This window comes from Neovison vison, chromosome 1, assembly GCF_020171115.1.
Source record: "Neovison vison isolate M4711 chromosome 1, ASM_NN_V1, whole genome shotgun sequence".
NCBI classification, from domain to species: Eukaryota; Metazoa; Chordata; class Mammalia; order Carnivora; family Mustelidae; genus Neogale; species Neogale vison.
The window spans coordinates 147,568,290-147,587,888 of record NC_058091.1 but is presented as its reverse complement, the minus strand read 5'-3'; the positions used below and the strand labels follow the sequence as shown (position 1 = coordinate 147,587,888).

General features: G+C 50.2%; 2 protein-coding genes across 5 annotated transcripts in view; both read right to left on the bottom strand.

Annotated features, from left to right (window-relative positions):
• The window catches only part of BTN1A1 (butyrophilin subfamily 1 member A1), a 31,361-nt gene extending 25,374 nt beyond the window's left edge, over window positions 1–5,987 (bottom strand). For all 4 annotated transcript variants that reach the window (XM_044260262.1, XM_044260268.1, XM_044260264.1 and 1 more), the window contains exon 1: window positions 5,680–5,987. The gene's annotated coding sequence lies outside the window, so the exon portion shown is untranslated. The remainder of the gene's footprint in view (window positions 1–5,679) is intronic.
• Window positions 5,988–9,003: 3,016 nt separating this feature from the next.
• LOC122909310 (butyrophilin subfamily 2 member A2-like) lies at window positions 9,004–18,505 on the bottom strand. Its single transcript, XM_044253345.1, has 7 exons — window positions 18,421–18,505; window positions 17,331–17,678; window positions 12,731–13,012; window positions 11,237–11,437; window positions 10,821–10,841; window positions 10,696–10,722; window positions 9,004–9,629 (listed from the first exon to the last, which is right to left on the bottom strand). The coding sequence occupies exons 1-7, from the start codon at window positions 18,503–18,505 to the stop codon at window positions 9,004–9,006; spliced, it is 1,590 nt and encodes a 529-aa protein (XP_044109280.1).
• Window positions 18,506–19,599: the final 1,094 nt, after the last annotated feature.

The following is a 19,599-nucleotide window of genomic DNA, read 5'->3' as shown; positions in this document are numbered from 1 at the left end:
CTTTCCTGAAGTTTTAAAGCATGCAATCTAAGACAATGGGTTTGCTGGGTTTCCCATCCATCATGAACAGTGTTGCAAACAAAGGGTGGGGTACTTTCAGGTGCTGTCCTGCTCCTGTCCCTCGTGGGAACTTAGGAGAGTCTTAGCTAAGGTCTATCCATATAAACCCCGGGACAGGCTACTTCACAGAGTAGATGACCATTACACCGTATGATGCTCCGCGAGGCTCAGGGTGCAGCCCACTTAGATCCGTGGCAGAAGCTGTGAAGCTGTACAGACACATTCATACACACAAGTGTTTCTTCAGATTCAAACAGGCTGGACACCCCCCTTGGTTATCCTGGACTGATGGGAGGTGATCAGTCTCCTCTTCCACCCACAGGGGTGGGTCTGGCTTGGACAGTGGCCCTGGGGCTTCCCTGGTTCAACGGGTGGTTCTGGTCAGTTGTCCCCGGTCTCCTGTTGTTGGTCTGGCAGGGGGGAGGCGAGCCACGGCTGTTGGGGAGAACCCAGCCTTGGGTCCGCTGAAATCAGCAGGGCGCACCTAAACCCTAGGGCAGGTGCTCCGTTGCCCTCTGTAGCCTGTCTCCTGTCCCACATCGGTGGCACACTGGGCCAGCACGGTTGGGTTTTCCGGTCAGGGAACCAAATGTTGCGGAAAATCTGAGGCGACCGAGGAAACTCAAGCGGCACTCGGAGAAATGAAAGAACACAGCTTTATGAATGCAGGTGGGCTTAGCGGGATCCTTCCCAAAGTCTGAGCATCTGGCCTTTGTTGGGACAAGTCAATTATAGGTAAACTAGAGATTTTTTGCGGTTTCTCACTGCTGATTGGCTCAGGAGTCTAGTGGTAGTTCTTAGAGCTATGTGGAAGTGACTTGGTGGAGAAATGCCATGTCACTTCCGGCAGCCTTTCATCTCAGTGAGGTGGCCATTGTGGGCTTTTCGCCTCAACTCTATCTGGACGGTCGAGGGATTTGTCTTGAAAGTCAGGTCTGCTGGAATATTCCCTCTGTTCCTTCATCTCCACCGACGGGCGCTGGAGACCCTCATCTTCTGCAGATGGGAGCAGTGCAGCAGGGTTGAGTCTGGCATACTTTAAAAATAACATCTGGAGGGGCGCCTGGGTGGCTCAGTGGGTTAAGCCGCTGCCTTCAGCTCAGGTCATGATCTCAGGGTCCTGGGATCGAGTCCCGCATCGGGTTCTCTGCTCAGCGGGGAGCCTGTTTCCCTCTCTCTCTCTCTGCCTGCCTCTCTGCCTACTTGTGATCTCTCTCTGTCAAATAAATAAATAAAATCTTTAAAAAAAAAAAAAAACATCTGGCTATCTAGCAAGAGGGCCTGATACTTAGTTAACCTACTTAGTTAGCCTTCCTCCAGTCAGCCAATAGTGCCCTTTAATTTCTAATACTGTCTGAACCTGATGGGGAGTTAGATGATGACTCAGGGTCAGCTCTGAGGCCTCACTCACTAAGGGAGCTGGGCTATGCCCTTGCGACTTGGTCTAGTTATTTTGAAAAATGGGCCACCAGTCTCTGATCAGGGCACAGCTTTTGAGTTAGGACCCCCAAAACAATCCCCTGCCTCTCATGGACATACAGGTAAAAGGCTTATCCAAACTGAGGATCCCCAGTGCAGGGGCCTCACCCAACTCAGTTTTCAAGGCTTTAAAAATTCTCACTAACAGGGTGCCTGGGTGGCTCAGTGGGCTAAGCCTCTGTCTTCAGCTCAGCTCATGATCCCAGGGTCCTGGGATAGAGCCCTGCATCGGGCTCTCAGCTCAGCGGGGAGCCTACTTCCCCTGCCTGCCTCTCTGCCTACTTGTGATCTCTGTCAAATAAATAAATAAAATCTTTTTTTAAAAAAAGGCCCACTAACATCAGTCTTTTGTAGGGGTCCCCTTTCTCCCCCTTCAAGGCTTATAAGGGGCTCCACCATTAGGCCATAATTAAGGAATCAGAGCTCGGCTGTATCCAGAAGTCAGAATCACTTTCTGGTTTAGGGAACAGGCAAGGCGCTGATGGTCCTCTTGGGATCCACGGCCTGGTATCAGAGTGAAGCCCAAATGCTGGCCCTGTTTTTGTTTTGATGGCGTAACCCTATATCCTCCCTAGAAAATTTAAGGTTTTTCCAGTATTCTGATCAGAGGCCTGCTTGGTCAAACTGGCTATGAACCAATCACCATCATACCGTAAGAGGATCCCATGTCTCACTGTTAATTCCCGTCCTAACTCTCTTGCCAGTACCTTTCCAAATAGGTGATCTCTAAAGTCCAGATGTACTAAGCAGGGGTTTTTCATTCAAAGGCTAGTAAATACTGACTCTCCTCATAAAGGAATATGCAAATAATAATAATAATAAAGGCATCCTTTAGATCTAGGACAGTGAGAACTCAAGCACAGCTGGGAACCTGGGTAAGCAGAGTATATAGGTTGGGTACTACTGGGTGTGTGGGAACAATTCCTTGATTTATAGCCCTCAAATCCTGTACAAGGCAAAACTGTCCACTGGGCTGCCTCAGTGTGAGGACTGAGGTATTACATGGGGCTTGATAAGGCTTAATAGTCCATATTTGAGAAATTTTGAAATTAACAGCTGGATTCCTCTTAAAGATTTATTTTATGGGATACTGTTTTTTCCAAGGACAGCGTGCACTGGGTTTTAACTTTATCTGACTGGAGGAGACATTTTTACCTTACTCTGGACATGAGTATCCATGCAAATGGATCTCCTTGGTTTTGTGTTCAGAGCAATATTTGAGGGCTCAAACCTGGGACCATTCAGCAATGCCCGTGGATGGATTCCTGGTTTCTATTCTATCTCCATTTTAATATCACTGTTTTCAAGATAAATTGTGGTTCCAGAATTGTTTAGCAGATCTCTCCCCAACCGCAGGGACCTCAGAATGGAATGAGTAAAAACACTGGATCAGGCCCCGCAGGCAATAAGGAGATTAAGCTGTCTTACCTTTGGCTATCCATTCGTCCGTCCGTCCGTCCATCTGTCCATCCCAGTTCCCACATGGTCACAGTTACAAAGGGGCCAACAGGGTGAGGCAGGACAAAGGCAGCAGCTCCCATATCCACCAGGAATTTAGTTTTCCAAATGCCACATCAGAGGTGACCCCCGGCTCCACCAGTGTGATGGTGAGGGGCCCAGTGGGTATGGAGCTGGGCACATCCTCCGGCCTCTTCTCTGTGGTGGGGTGGCCCCACTTCTGAGAGAATGGCCAGGATGGGGCCCGCTCCCTTCCCCTGGCCTTCCCACTTGCCACAGGCACATTTTCTCCATCCAGGCTGCCTCTGCTCTGGTCAGATGGTTCAGGCTATGGTCTTCTGGGCTTCCTGGAATCACCCCAAGGTGGCGGCTGTATCAGGGAAGCCAAAATCTGTGCCTCGTTCACTAACCTCTTGTCTGTATTGGTCTCCTTGGTCCTGTCTCAGTTATTCAAGACCTTGAAGGCCTCCTCCACCAAGGCTGACAGCAGGGTCTGAGAGCGGTCCTCTAACTTTCCTAGCTTCCCCCTAATATCAGAGGCAGTTGGGAAGATAAAAGGCTGGGCTGCCTCTGGGTCTCCCCTGGGGGGTGTGTGTGTGTGTGTGCGCGCGCGCGCGTGCAAGGCCTCTAGCCCTGGTTTAGAAAGACAGCTGGATTCTCATTCTCCTTCCGAGTTCTGTCCCACACTTGGTCGTAACTAACTGGTTTCCCCTTGCGCTTCCTCAACCCTTCAGAAAGGCAGGTAATAAAGGGCTTCCCTAGCACCCTGTCGGTTCTGCCCTCAGGATCCCACTGTGGGTCCCAGTCAGGGACAGCGTTTCCTCCTACCCAAAGTGCTCTGTCTCCTGGGTTGGCAGACCCCTGACTGTCAGCAGAATGCCCAGCTTTCCTAAGGATCTCGTCCCGCTCATCTCGGGTGCAACAGTGAGATGTGTCTGTAATGCCAAGTGTCAGCTGAGGGATGTGAGATTTAACTTAATAATTGCATCCCTAAATGGGAGATGGTTTTTTGGAAGAATGACCAAACTTTTCCTTACACAGCCCCAAGTCTGTGAGGGAGAAAGAAACAGGAACCCCTCCCTCGGGTACAGCACTTCCCTCCCCAAGGGGAACCAGATCCTGCTGGAGCCTAAGTCTGTGGTCCTGCTGTGGGTGCCAGTGAGGCTCACTCCAGAGAAGGGGGTGGAAGCTCTACTCAAATAAGGAGGTGGGGAGCTGGTGGAGAGGGAGGGGAGGTTGTTTGAGTCAAAGTTGCAGGAGTAGAGGGGGTTGGGAGGGGACTCCAGTGAAGGAGCACTAGGTCCCAGTTGACTGAAACGGGGATCATTTAAAATGTCTGGTTTCAACCCAGCAGTGAGTGGGTGGGTGCCTGCGGTAGCAACAAAGCTACCACAGACTCTACAAGACTCTACCAAAGACTCTACAAGAGTCCCTGAATCTGGGGTCTTGGTATTTCTCTCCACTTCTGAGATCTTTTGCAATACAACCCCAATTGCAAGACAGTATTAAAATTTAATGATCCATTTTGGGGCCATTATTCCTGGCCCCCCAAGTTATACTGGGACCAATGCTAAAAATAGTAATAGCAATTTCCTTTTCTTCAAGCCATCCAATTTAAATTGATCCCTTCCTAGAAGGGAGTCCTTTATCATATCTAAGGTGTTGCCCAGCTTGGGAAGTTGAACAAAATCTGGTGACTTACAAAAAAAGGTGAAAGCTGACTAGCAGATGTAATCCATGGGACTTCAGGTCTATAGGAATAATGGACCTCTTCTTGTTCCATGTGGGCCTTTGGCAGAGGCAGGCCAGTATGATGAAGGAAGCCTGATTTCTTAAAAAAGGTGGCTCTCTAGTACAGAAAATGATTAGTCCTTGAAGTCCCTGAATCCGGATCAAGATCTGTATTTCTTCAACCACACACCAAAACCAAGTCTGGTTCACCAAGAATTTCCCTTCCCTCTTAAAAGAATAACAAGTTAACAGATGTTTCACCGGACAAACAAAAAGGATGGTCAGGGACAAGACAAGACTGATGGTAGGAAGCTCACACACCACTTTCACAAAGACAACAGTGAGATTTCTCAGGGCAATACCCCTGATCGGAGAGAAAACAGACTAAAGAACACAGATCTGAACCCCCCAATAAAGAGAGTCTGGATAGAATTCCAAGTTTTAAAGAAACCCTAAGGAAAAAGACCAGCCAGAAGGAAAGCTGGGGAGGGGCTAAGAGCGACGGAGACGGGGACAGTCAGAGTGGGCTCAACCCACCGGTGATCAACGCCGGGGAGGTGAAAGTCAGGGGGCCCAGGACACTCAGGCTGGGCTCTGCCCAGCAGAGGGTCCCCCAGTGACCCGCAGGGGACCAACACTGGGGAGGGGAGTCAGAGGGCGGAGGGATACTCAAGTCGGGCTCAACCTGGGACCAACACCAGGGAGGGGAGAGTCAGGGGACACTCAGAGCAGGCTCAACCCACCAGAGGCTCCTCCAGTGACCCGCGGGGCACCAACATCAGGCAGGGGAGAGTCAGAGGGCGGGGGACACTCGACCCGGGAACGCGAGGCCAAAAAACCTTCCTCCGCCGGAAAATTCAAACCCAAGTGACCGAGGGGCAAAAACAGGCGAAGCAGTGCGCGAGGCCTGACTGAGGGGGCAGAGTCGCTGAGGCAGGAGGCACAACTTACCGCCGCCCAGACGCCGAACTAGAGCTCCAGGCCGCTCACCAGTACCAAGGGTCGGAGGGACTCCATCCGCTGTCTGCCGGCTCTGGGTCCTCCGGGACTCACCGGGGCTCTCTCGGGGTCCCTGCGTGGTCCCCAGAATCCGTTCCCGACCGCAGGGCTCTTTGGCTTTCAGCGCAAACAGAAACTGCATGAAGCTGAGAAAAATGCGGCAGCGTTTACTGGGGGCTGAGGCTGGGAGCACAAGTGCCGGCCGGCGACCCGAACCGCCGGCGCTCTGCAAGGAAGCTGAGGCGGGAAAAAAAGGCAACCAGCTGCGGGGCGCCGAGCCGGGAAGCTGCGCCAGCGCAGTGGGCGGCACAGGCCCCGCCCCGCGCGTCTCATTAGCATGTCAGGTCTCCACCCCCCGGGCGCGAGTGTTCTGATTCCACGGAGGGAGGAGCTGCTGAAGGGTCAGCGCCGGGGTCCACGGCGGCACAGGCTGGTTTAGGCCGGTTTCTCCTGCAAAGTTCTTTCTGGCAAACATCCTGCTTCCGCGTTCCTATGAGATAGACTGCTCAAAAAAAAAAGGATTGCTCAACCTTTTCTTCTTAGGTGACACGCTGTGAGGCTTGGGCTTTGTGGTTAGTGCGGGGAGGGATGAGGTCGGAATGCAGCCCCTATTCTATCTCGGGACCGCTTTTTTTTTTTTTTTAAAGATTTTATTTGTTTATTTGACAGACAGAGATTACAAGTAGACAGAGAGGCAGGCAGAGAGAGAGAGAGCGGGAAGCAGGCTCCCTGCTGAGCAGAGAGCCCGATGCGGGACTCGATTCCAGGACCCTGGGATCATGACCTGAGCCGAAGGCAGTGGCTTAACCCACTGAGCCACCCAGGCACCCTCGGGACCACTTTTAATGGCAAAGTGAGGAAGGGCCTCCTGGGGGTAAGTGATGGACTTCGTTGAGGACTAGGAAAGAATCAGAACGTTCTGGGGGCCACCTGCCCGGGGTGCCTGCATGACTCACCTCCTAACTCCATTCATCCCCTGTCTCATTTCCCATCTTAAGTTAGTTTGGAGAAATTTAAATGCTTATCCCAAGTGATTTTATTAATTTTAGAAGCGATTTCCCACAGCATACCCCCCAACCCCCCTACCCCTCCCTCCACCAACACACACTCGACTCTCTCGGAAAGAGTCAAAACCTTTCTGAGGTGGTCGGGGTTGAGTTCGGCATAGGTGAACTCGTTTAATGGATACACAAACCTGCTCAAAGCTTTACTGTACAGAATGCAGAACACTGCAAGGCTGCAAGTTGCTCAAAATCAGCACAGGCGTTATTACTGACAGGGAAGCTGAAAGGACTGCATTTTAGGAAGGCTCCATCTCTGCCAGGCCCCACGTACTCATGTTCAGTATCTCACCTTGCATCTGAGTGAGTCAAAGAAGCTCTGTTCCCACTCCAAGCGGGGGAGGGGGGGCGGGGGAGGGGGGGGCAAGAAAGTGCACCATTCTGAGTTTCCTCCTAGGCCCCTGTACACCTGATAACATCTGAGAAGACTGTTTCAGGACATTAGCTTCCAAACAAACTTCCATTTTCACATGCCCGACCTTTGGTGATTTATGGAATAACACCTGATGCTTTTGATTGGACCCTACCCTAGATTCCTTAAGGAACATGCACTCGGAACCCCTTTCCAACATAAATCCCCAACGGAAGAGGACACTCCCTTCAGTCTCCCAGACCCCCTGCCTGCTCTACTCTTGTCACACTTCCATAAACGCTGCTCTCACTTTTTTCCCAGCTCACATTTGATTTCTATCCTGCTCGAATTCCAGGACCCTCCTGGCAGGTCTTTGGACCTGGCCTGCCTACTCACGAGCAGCCCTGGTTCTCCGGCTGGCCTTGCAGACCTGTGTTTTTGGTTAAACCTTTTCAAACAATATTGTAACAAGAGAACCAAAAATAAAAACACATTCACGTTGATAACCCAGTCGTCCATCTTACCAAGTCAGCTAGTTCAGTGCCCCATACTTTCCAGAAGGTGGCCATGTGTCACTGCCTTAAGTTTTTAAATATTCTTTGTTTCAGCCTACTTTTTACAATTGGATTACTACCATTTAAACTTACATCACTTTAGATACCCGACTCCTGACTCCGTTCCAGGATTCTCTATCCTGGTTCTCAAACTATGATTTGCAGATCTGGAGTGGGGGTTAGGTGGCGGTCCCTGATACACTTTCAAGGAGTCTGCAAGGTTAATACTATTTACATAATAATGACATTATTTGTTTTTGCTCTCATTCTTTCACCTGTGTACAGTGAAGTTTCTAGAGATGACCCAGCTTGTGATACCCCAACATTCAGTGCAGACACGCATGTGAGGGTCCAGCCCATCTTCTAGTAAAAGCCAGATATTAGATTTGTAGAAAACTTAAAGAATACCACACTTCTCAATACAATTTATTTTGCCTCAGAAATAATTTTCATAAAACATGTTTTATATTAACTTATAATAGGTTTACTATTGCTATTTAATATGTGTCATAAATACATTTTAACATGTCTCAGTTTCCATCTGCGATGCCATAAATACGGGCAGATAAAACCCAAATGAGTAAAAGCTCTTTGGGGTCCTCAATAATTTTTATCTATTTATTTTTTAAGATTTTATTTATTTAGCAAGAGAGGCAGCGAGGAATAGGAGGAGGGGCAGAGGGAGAAGTAGAGGGAATCTCAGGCAGATTCTGTTCTGAGCATGGAGCTGGATGAAAGGCTCAATTTCACAACCCTGAGATCAAGACCTGAGCCAAAACCAAGAGTAAGACACTCAACCGACTCAGCTACCAGGGCGCCCCCCTCAATAATTTTTAATGTCTAAAGGCAGCCTGAGGTTAAAAAGTTGGAAAGTGCTGCTTTTCCCCTTGAACCTGAACCTGGGGATCTACCTGGTTCAGTACTCACCTGCTCAGTAGGGACCTTAAACCTCAGGCCATACTCAGAACGGAGTACAGACTCCCAGTTTACTGACGGGACACCTGAGCCAGGCCAAGATGTGTCTTCATCCTTCAGCTCAGTTCTAGGCCGGGAGAGCTTTGTTGTGTGGTCTGGAAAGCTCAGGGGAGGGCTGGAAATGGACCGTCAGCTCCCGAGCCCCTCGGCTGTGAGGGTGAGGCTCGCAGCACTCGTACCCTTCGGTGGCTCTCACCTCCCCGGCTGCTTCCCCAGTCCCTGACCTCCAGCTGTGGCTTCCCTCCCCTCAGTTCTTCCATGGGTCCACAGGGAAGGAGGGCCCATCTCCTTCCGGGGTGCTGTGCTCTGGTAGCAGAGACGGCCCAAGGCTTCTCTACTTGGCTCTGAGGCCAGGAAACTCTTCACGGTGGCTGCGACGATGGGTCCCCATCCTATGGAGAATCAAGCCGCCCTCTGGCACCAGGACCCCCCGTGCCCCCGTGAAGGCTGGGCAGATGAAGAGGGGGCTGTCATCAGACCCCAGCCTGAAGAAGGGCCTTAGGGGCCCAGAAAAGGGTGAACGGGGACATGTGTAGATGTGTGATCTGTCCCTCATGTTATAGAAGGAGATATCTCCGGCTTCATAGTCCAGAAAGATGCCCACCCGGCGAAGACGCTCTTTCAGGGGGAGAATCTTCTCAGGGGAAGAAAGGGCCCGGTACTGGTTTCCAAACATCTCCAGGGTCCAGAAGCCATTCTGGGGGACCAGTAGGGCCTCCCCTTTCCTCTCAACACTGTCTCTGCAAACCCCCACAGCCCACACCATCACGTTTTCAACCTCCACCTCCCAGTAATGCCTTCCTGAGGAGAAGCTCTCCAGGCCCAGCACGCAAGGCCGGCAGTCGAATCTCTCCGGGTTGTTAGGGACACTCTGTCTGAAGGGGCCTCGTCTCACACTTCTCCGGTCCTCCGTCAGGAAGAGCTCAGGATGAGCGGTGTCCGGATCCAGGACCACATCGGCTGCAGAAGAAGTCTCTGGTTTAGGCCTGGGGTCTTGGGGGATGGTGCTATTCCTGGACCCCAGGGAGGTCCCAGAAAGGTGGTGGGAGACCCCTGTGTGGCGGCCTTTTCCACGAAGGCCACTTGATCACAACTCCCAGGCAGCTGGCTCACAGAACCCCCGAGACTGCACTTCCACCCCGTCTGACAGGAGCCTGGCCTCAGGTAGGGGATCATCTGGGCTCTAAAAACGTGGTAAGTTTAGCAAAGGAACCAAAATTCATGGCTCCCGCTTTCTCTCAACATTCTCCACTCTGCCCCCTTTTCTATTCAAAACATATGGTCTCTGGGACTCTCTTTAGTCAGGAACATTCCAATTTGGCTTAAACCAACCAAGAGGCCCACCCGGCCCCCTCTCCCAGTGAAGCAATTAATGCCAATTTCCCCTGCAGATTCCTGGGTAGTCAAAGTTCCTTTCATTGGTTCTCCAGATTCCACCAGTTTCACCAGCTGACTACTGACAGAGATGACTCCCAAGGGCATCCCCTTCCCAAGGGAAAACGGGAGGGTCACATCCCCAGAACCTGCTTCTGCAAGGGTCTGACCTCTCTGGATGTAGGGAAGGCTTCCAAGTCCTGCCATTCTGCAGATCGCCCACGTACTACCACCTCCCTGCTACTCAGCTGGTCTACACTGCTGTCGTGTGAACGTGATTTTCTCCTCTCCCCACGTTGTTGAGATGTCTGACTGGGAGTTTTGAAATTCACCTAAAGAGGAAAGGTTGGAGTACCACGGTAACTGGTAAAGCCTGGATGCCTGAGTGCTTTTGAGCAGAAGGGGAGAACATGTAAGATGCAAAGTGCTTGTTAGGATGAGGCTCCGGTAATAGACGAAATTATGCTAAGATCGCCTGGGTTCCCTGATGGCAGAGCTGGGACCCAGTGCTGCAGGGGTGTGGCTAGTGATCGCATCCCAGCCCCTCCACTGCCCGGAGCCCCCTGCCCACTTCCTCTAATAGGTCTTGCTGGCTGGGGAGAGGCCTGAGGGCCAGCGGGGAGAGGCTTGAGGGCATGTCCAGGGCGCTCACCGGCATGTAGCAAGGTTCTTCTCCATCCTGCAATGGGACAGACAGACAGACGAGCTTCAGGAGTTGCTGGCTAACCGAGCAGAGCGCAAACCTGCACGGACTACTTCAGGAAATGGTACACTTACGTAGTTCTTCTTCAAGTTGCTCTGACAAAGAAACAGAAACCACTTCATGTCTTCAATAGAAGAAATCAGAGAATCTGAGTTTGTGTTAAACGAGGGAGGGTGGGCCCTTCATGAACACTCCCGCCCACACCCCACACCCCCACTGCTTCTGGAGATTCCAGAAACAATCCATGCACTGGTGGCTGGATGTTATGAGAACTTATTAGGTTTGTGTCTGTAGGTTTGTGTCTGTTCGGCAGCGTGGTGCTGAGTCCGCAGAATGGGAGCAAGCAGGCAGAAGTTGGGGGGGGGGTCCCCAGATGCCACGGGTCTGAGCCCCTCGCTGCGGCCTCTGGTCATTTCCTCCCTGTCCCCAGGCTTCTAGCTGCCAGAACCATGGCCCTGTGGGACAGCGACCTACCCTCCTATTCTTTTACCTCTTATTTGACGTTCTTTCTCTTTTTCCATCTGGTCTGTCTCCAGTTTCTTACATGCAATTTCTTTCTCTTCTTTTTCAACCTCTTTTCCCCTGTGGAGTTTCCTGATGAGACAGATGCTCCCGGTGATGAAAAGAAGCAGAGAAGGCAGGAGGACAGCGAGGCCCGCCGTCCAGGGAAACATGCTGGGAGCAAAGGATTCTGAAAAGGGAACCAGAAGAGTCCCATTCAGTGAGAGAAAGGAGACCCCCAATGACAGAGTCCCTCACGATGCCCATGGGAAGTGCTCCCTGGGGTCCGTGCTCCATTGGCTCCTCTCTCCAAAACCAGGGAGAGAGACCCTGACTCTGCACTGACTCATCCCATAACAGTTGCCAGGGCTGGGGGCCCAGGAGCCAAAAAAGCAGGGACCCCTGGAGTCACCATGGGAAGGACCAGGGTGAACACAGCAACCACTGAATCACCACAGTCACCACCCTGCACGAACCACCACTCCTTTTTGCCTGAAAGCTTGCAATTCCCCAATGCCTGCCTCTGTCCATACCCTCTGCAGTCTGTCAGCCCAGCAGGCTGAGTGAATTTCTGCTACTTCTCTGCTCAAAACCCTGTGTCACACAGACTCACCCAACTCTTCCTGCCTGACCACACACAACACCTGCCCCTTGGAGTTCCTTAAAGCTGCCAGACATGCTCCTGCCTCAGGCCCTTTGCATGTGCTGTTCCTGCTCCCTGGTTGCAGAGAAGCAAGCACCTCAAGTATCTGCACAGCTCCTTCGTTACTTGCCCAACTGCCATCTTTTCAAGTGAAGACTTCCTTGACCATCCTCTTTATAATTACAACTCCCCTATACCCTAGCACTCCCCGTCCTCTCCCCCAGTTAAATTTTTCTACAGTACTTATCTCCATCTGATATAATCTACAGTTAAATTATTTCAGTTATAGCTCTCTGCCACCATAGAATGTTAGCCCCACGATGGTAGGGATCTTTATGTATTCTGTTCACTGATTTATTTTCGGTCTTGAGAACAGTGCCTTGAACACAGGTGATACTTTGTTAAGTATTTGTTGGATGAATTCCTGCATGTCTGTAGATAGAAAATCCCCCCCTCCCTGAGTGTAGGGCTCCCTTGCCTGTACCGCTCTCCATGTATGATTGTTCTAAATGCTTAAAAATGGCTGCAGGGGGCACGTGGCTTGCTCAGTCAGGACAGTGCAGGACTCTTGATCTCAGGGTATTATGAGTTCAAGTCCCATACTGGGTGCAGAGATTACTTAAATTAAAAAAGAAAAAAAAAGAAAATGCTGCAGGATAAGGGCCAGGACAGAGAAACAACTCTCAGAGAAGACTTTGATTTTCTCCTTGAGAAAAGACAGGAGGAGAGGCCTTGGGGTTCAGGGTCCCTTGCTTCTATCTCTCCATCTCTGTTCCAGGCTCCGGTCTGTCTGAAGACCCTACCTCGGCGTGATAAGCCTCCAGAGGGCAGGGAACCAACCTGGGATGAAAATGATGGTTTCCTTCTCCTGGCCAAGCAGGGTGTTGACCACAGAGCAGGACGCGTTCCTCACCGAGCAGTCCCTGATGACCACGGCCGTGGTGACCATGAAGAGGCCTTCTGTGTCCACCGTGTAAGCCTCCTCCAGCACCGGCATGATCGTACCGTGAGGGTCCCTCCATACCACGTGGGGCTCCGGGTACCATCCTCCGGACGTGCATTCCAGCCGCACGCCTCCATCCTCCTGGCCCTTCATTTCAATGAGCGGCTTAGAGCCCAGGCCTGGGGACAGAGACCAGGAAGCAGCTAACAAGGCAATGGTGTCTCAGCCTAAGTGTCTTAGATCAGCTCTCCACGGGGAGAGCCAAGGACGGGGAAGGCAGCAAGGGGCCAGTGGCCAGAGAACTGATTGGGTGTATTCCCTGCACTCCCACAGTCCCCCTTCTGTGAAGGGAGGGAAGGAGAGAGGGATGGAGGAAAAGAAGGAAGAAGGCCCTGGTGCTGGACGTCAGGAGACCAATATGCCAATAAATCGTGAGCTCTCGGAGGGCAGACTGACAATGCACTTGGCTTCGTGTGCCACCCGTGACCCCATCACAGAGGCACACACCCGTCTGTCTCCAACCAAGGGACTGCCGACTGATTCATTCAGTTAGAGGGTCTGCTTGTCTCACTTGTGGGTGAGTGTGTCTGCTCAACCTGAAACAAGCAGGTTGAGGATTTCACTCTCCGTCCTGGGAGGACTTCTCCACAGTGCCTGTCTCCCAAGCTTGGGAATAATCTGATAAGGACAGAAGCCTGCCAGGCCAGCAGAATCTTGGGAAACTTTTTGACCTCAAGACACAGTCCCTTCTCTCCCAGTTTAAGGCTGCATGTGAACCACAGGTCATCAGGAGTAGTTGGTTTTTGAGAGAATGGAAAGAACTAGAATGCAGAACCAACCCCTACCCCAGTTCAGAGACATGTACCTCCCAGGGGCTCAATTACCCAGGGGATGTCCTTGTATCTCTCCACAACATCTACCAATTAGAAAGATCTGGGTGCTCCTGGGATCCTCAGGATTACAGTATCACCTCCTCAATGGCAGCAGAACATCACAAAAAATCCCGAGTCCAGGCTCTTCCCAACTTATTCTTGTCTTTAAAAGGCACGCTTGGGTGGCTCAGTTGTTAAGGGTCTGCCTTCAGCTCAGGTCATGATCCCAGCCAGGGTCCTGGGATCAAGAGGCCTGCTTCTCCCTCTTCCATTCCCCTTGCTGTGTTCTCTATCTAGCTGTGTCTCTCTGTCATATAAATACATAAATAAAATCTTAAAAAGAAAAAAAATTTCTAATAAAATAAATTAGTGGTTCAAGACCTAGGAGACTTCTGCCTCTTTAGCCAGGGGTCTAGAGATCATCCAAAGTTCTTAATGAAATTAAATTAGATTTTATCTTAGAACAGCTCAGCAAAATAAAATTCCTGTTTATTGTTGGACAACACTATCTCATCCAATCTTTTTTTTTTTAAGATTTTATTTATTGGGGCACCTGAGTGGCACAGCCAGTGAAACATCCAACTCTTGGTTTTGGCTGAGGTCATGATGTCAGGGTCCTGAGATTGAGCCATGTGGGGCTCTGCAGTAAGCACGGAATCTGCTTGCCCCCTCCCTTTGCTCCTACCCCCACTCTCTTGAATAAATAAATTTAAAAATCTTTTAAAAAATATTTTATATATTTATTTGAGAGAGACAGAGCAAGCATAAGTGCAGGGGGAGAAGGGCAGAGGGAGAAGCAGACTTCCACTTGAGCAGGGACCTGGGGCGGGACTCTATCCCAGGCCACTGGGATCATGACCTGAGCCAAGGGCAGACTCTTAACCCACTGAGCCACAGAAGCCTCACATCCAAACTTCTTTTAAGTAATTCCTTTGTTAAGGCAATCCAAAAAATTAAAAGACAAAATGAAAACAAAAGACAAAATTAAAGCAATCATGTAAGTCTCAGTACTACCTGCTCCATCTGATTTTTGCCAAAAAGAAATAAACAACAACAACAACAACAAAAAACAACTGCACACTGAAAGGCTGGTGTAGAAACTCTGAACTATGATTAAGACTCAAAAGAATTCAGCAAGTTGGAAGGAAATTCTACAAACAAAATGGGGTTCCACGGGGTTTAGTCAAGGCAAGTTTGAGACAATAGACTTAAAGACAAAATCAGCCAGCCAGTGAACCAACCAACCAACCAACAAAAACAATAAGCAGTTCCACAACTCAGTTCAGACTGGGGCAGGTCAGGCCAAGGTAATGTTTACAGGGAAAGAACAGAGGGTTCCTGCCGCCAACATACCCATCGTGGTGAGCCGGGCAGTGCTCCTACGAAGACTCAGGACACCAGGGCTGAGAAACCCTCCTGCCACAGTATTTCAATATTTTCTATTAATCACATATGCCCTTCTAGGTGACAAAGATGGCGTCTCCTACTATCTACGAGTTGAGGCCCCCTGGCGAGGCCACCCTGTCCTCTAAGCCTTACTTCCTTTGGTCAGATTGACTGAAATGCCATTGATTTACTTAGGTGTATTTTTTTTTTAAAGATTTTATTTATTTATTTGACAGAGAGAAATCACAAGTAGATGGAGAGGCAGGCAGAGAGAGAGAGGAGGAAGCAGGCTCCCTGCTGAGCAGAGAGCCGGATGCGGGACTCGATTCCAGGACCCTGAGATCATGACCTGAGTTGAAGGCAGCGGCTTAACCCACTGAGCGACCCAGTCGCCCCTACTTAGGTGTATTTTAAAGCTCTTCCAGCCTTCAAACATTTCTTCTAAAGTATAATACACTGGCCCCAAGAGTGAGGTCATACCTTAAAACCATTATTAATAAACTCTTAGAAATCCTGGTTTATATGCCACTTCTATTCTGAAGCCTTGCCCAAGTCCTCTGGTCAAATTCTCATTTTCCTGTGGGGCTAACGGGCTTGATACTATATCATGCTTTAAAGAAATCATCTGGACATGTCAGTCACTCTCACTACACTGGCATTTGGGGAAAGGTCAAAAACGGCAAAATTACTATCAAGATGAAGGATGTCCCTATGTTGTCCCCATGCAGTTACGGACAGTGACTCTTCTCACTCTGACAGTCAAGAGTTCGATGAGAAAAGTCTATGGTCCCCTCTCCAGACCCAGCTTCGGGGTGCTGTGCTGGGACTTCATGCGGGGTCTTCTGAGCCCCCAGGGGTGCAATTCACTCGCACTTCGTTCTCGTTGTGCTCCCTGCCATCCCGTTAGGGAAGCTATTTTCCCAACCCCCACCTTGCCGTCTCAACCCTTCTCTGCTTTCTTTTCTCTACAGTGCTCATCACCAGCTAGGATAGTTTAAATATTCCGTATTTTTTTTCTTAAATATCGTATTAATTGGCTCTCTGCACTCTAGAACATGGGCACCGTGAGGACAGGAACCTTCGTGTCTTTCCTTCAATGTTTTGACCTGTTACTTGGAACAGTGACTTAAACATAGAAGCGGTCTGTTAAGTGTTTTCTGAAAGACTTATCGAATGTCTGTGATGTGAGGGAGTGCAAAAAGAAATTTTCCCACTCTGAATTTTTCTTTTTTCTTTTTTGCCTTTTAGAAGGTCATGATCCCGGGGTCCTGGGATCCAGCCCCAAGTTGGGCTCTCTGCTCAGCCGGGAGCCTGCTTCCCTCTCTCTCTCTGCCTACCTTTCTGCCTACATGTGATCTCTGTCAAATAAATAAATAAAATCTTTTTAAAAAAATAAATAAATAAAATAAAAAATAAAAAAAATTGTCATTTCCCCGGGCAATGAGGTGGGGATCATAGTTCCCCTCTCCTGTACTGACTTGTTTTGGTCAATGCCATACAAGGCTTCTCCCTCTCCCTTTGCCAGCTGCTCTGCCTCCTTGTACTCTCTCTGTGTCAAATAAATTAAAAAAAAATACTTTAAAAGAAATTTAGAAAACAAATTTATAGAATCTATTAAAGAGGAAGAGCGGGGCGCCTGAGTGGCTCAGTCGGTTAAGAGTCTGCCTTCAGCTGGAGTCATGATCCCAGGGTCCTGGGATGGAGCCTTCCATTGGGCTCCCTGCTTAGTGGGAAACCTGCTTCTTTCCCTCTGCTGCTCCCCCTGCTTTTCTATCAAATAAATAAAATCTTAAAAAAAAAATTATCTGTAGGAGTTAAACACTCTCTCTGGCTCAAGGCTACAGTGGAATGCTGTGTGTGCTTCTCAGGAACTGATGCCCACAGTGTAGCAGGACAAACCCATTCATTTGGTCCTTGGGAGGAGGAAGCCACCTTACCTGTTATTGTTTTGTTTCGTTTTTTAAGATTTTATTTATTTGACAGAGAGAGAGAGCAAGCACAAACAGGGGGAACAGCAGGCAGAGGGAGAAAGAGAAGCAGGCTCCCAGCTGAGCAAGGAGCCAGTACTCTGGAATCATGACCTAAGCCGAAGGCAGATGCTTAACCCACTGAGCCACCCAGGCTTTCCACCACCTTCCCTGTTTAAAACCTGCTGGGCTGCAACAGGGCCTGAAGTTAGGAGAGAAACCTCCCCTAAGGGTCACCCTGAAAAAGCAACCAGCAAAATGAAAATACGCACCTGCCACCATCAGGCGCAGGATGGCCTCGTCGTAGGATCTGCCTTCTTGGAAGTAACAGTGGTAGATGCCATTGTCGTGGGCTGTGACGTTGTGTATGACAAGCACCACACTCCCCGTGTTGATGTGGTCGCTCACCAAGGTGGTTCTTCCCCGGTACTCCTCCATCTGCTCCTCGGTCCTCTCCTGTCCACCCTTATACACAAGCACTGCCGGGGAGAACTGAGCACGGAACCAGCGCACCTCCATGTGCTCTGCGTCCTTCTCGGGGGACAGGTGGCAGCGGAACATGGTATCTTCTCCCACCATGGCCAGGACAGGGTCAGCTGGCCCCACGACAGTAAACGGGGCTGTTCAACAAAGGAGCAGAATCAGAAGACACAGTTATCAAAGATCTAAGGCAGGAAAGGAAGCGGATATTCCAGGGGACAAAAGTAATCTTCCTAAGGCCACACCAGAGGATTCTGGGGGCAGGCCGCTGAGGTTGACTGGCAGCCACAGATGCCTGGTGGGGGTACCCAGTGAGGCTTGTATTTATTGGAGCACACATATGCTTCACATATGGAAAGCCATGGACCTGGGACCGGGTCCACTGTGACCACAGAGTCCTTAGAGCACCTCCTGCAGACCCTGTGCTTCGATTTTCCCTAACACTCAAGCTGTCCGTTAAGGCAGCCACAGGCCAGCGCCTGCTGGAATGTGCTGTTAAGTGTGAAATACACACAATTTGGAAATGTTAGAGTAAAAAAGGTCAAATAGCTCGCTGTTCATATTTTACATTAATTAAAAGTTTAAATAACAGTATCCTGGTTATTTGGGGTTAAACAAAATGCATGATCAAAATCTTTTCATCTGTTTTTTTCTGCTGTTCTAAAGGCAGCTACTGGAAAACCTAAAATTGTACTTGCAGCCTGCCTTTGTGGTTCTCCCTGGGTTGCTATCTGACAGTGCTGGTCGACATCCGGGGAGCACGTGCAGAATGCGAGCTGCCAGACCCCAACCCCAGACCTTCTTCCCTCTTCCTCTCTGTAGACTGGAGTGCCCTCTCTCCCCTCTGAAGAGCTGGCGGGAGCTCGAGGCAGGAGCCCCTACCTGAGAGCAGGCCCAAGCAGCTGATGAACATGAAGGACAGAAGGGAGCGGGGCACAGAGAAGCGCAAAGCAGCGGCCACTTCCATCCAAAGACTGGGCTCCCTGGAGAAGCAGCGACGCAAGGCCTGGGGGTGCAGATGAGGAGAAATGTGGCACCAGCTCTGATGGAAGTCAAACTTTCCTGTGACCAGCATTGGGATCCTCAGTGCCCCAACTTCTGTGTCGGGCAGTGCCCTTCCTCTCCCAAAACTGACTCCTTATACATTCCACAGATAAGCCACTAGGTGAGGATCCAGGAGGCAGTTTTCGGCCTTCTCCAGCTCACTTCTCTAACCAGAGTTGAGTTTCTTCAGGTGTCACTTGATATCATCCCATACCCTTCCTCGTCCTCCCACCCCCAACCTCCCCTGCAATCCTGCAGAGCAAGCACAGGGACGTAAGGACAGACAGACGAGGCCGCCCCACTCCCGGGAACCCCAGCCTTCCCGTCTCACTCCCCACCTGCCGCCCCATCTTCCCTTTCCTACCTTCTTGAATTCTCCTCTGCGTTTTATCTCCTCCGACTTTCAAATGAAGATTTTCCTATTGTCCTTCTTCTCTCTAATCTCATAATCACAATCGGGAAACAAAACTTGCCGGAGAAAGAAACCCTTTTCTTGGCCACCCCTTAGTCTCTCTGTGTGCAGACACCAGACTTGGGACCGGGTCCACTGTGACCAAAGAGTCCCTAAATGTCATTGAATGGTCTAGAGCCCAGGGCTGGCCAGCTCTGTGTCAACCAGCCAATGGTATCCCTGAGCCTGCTTTCTCACCAGTCACTAGGCAGAATACACACTAAGTTTAAAATCACACAGCTGCGTGTAGCTTTTTGGGATAATCTGAATGTTTAAAAGTCTTTTTTCTAATTTTCAGAAGCAGGAAAACCCCCAGGAGCGGCCTCTTGTGTGTAGACTGATGAGCGTGTAGTGGTTAGAGATGGGGAGGTGATGAGGGAAACGGAAGCAGACTCCCTTCCAAGGCCCAAGGAATGTGTTCCAGTTGCTGGGGTTGTGCGGATGCTAGTGGGGACGCTGGAGAGGGAGGGAGGGAATGCAGGAGGGGTAGGGGAGCTGCAGCAGCCATTATGGATGTCCTGTTATTCATTCAAAAACTACTGAGAGGTATTGAAGAGTGAGAGCCC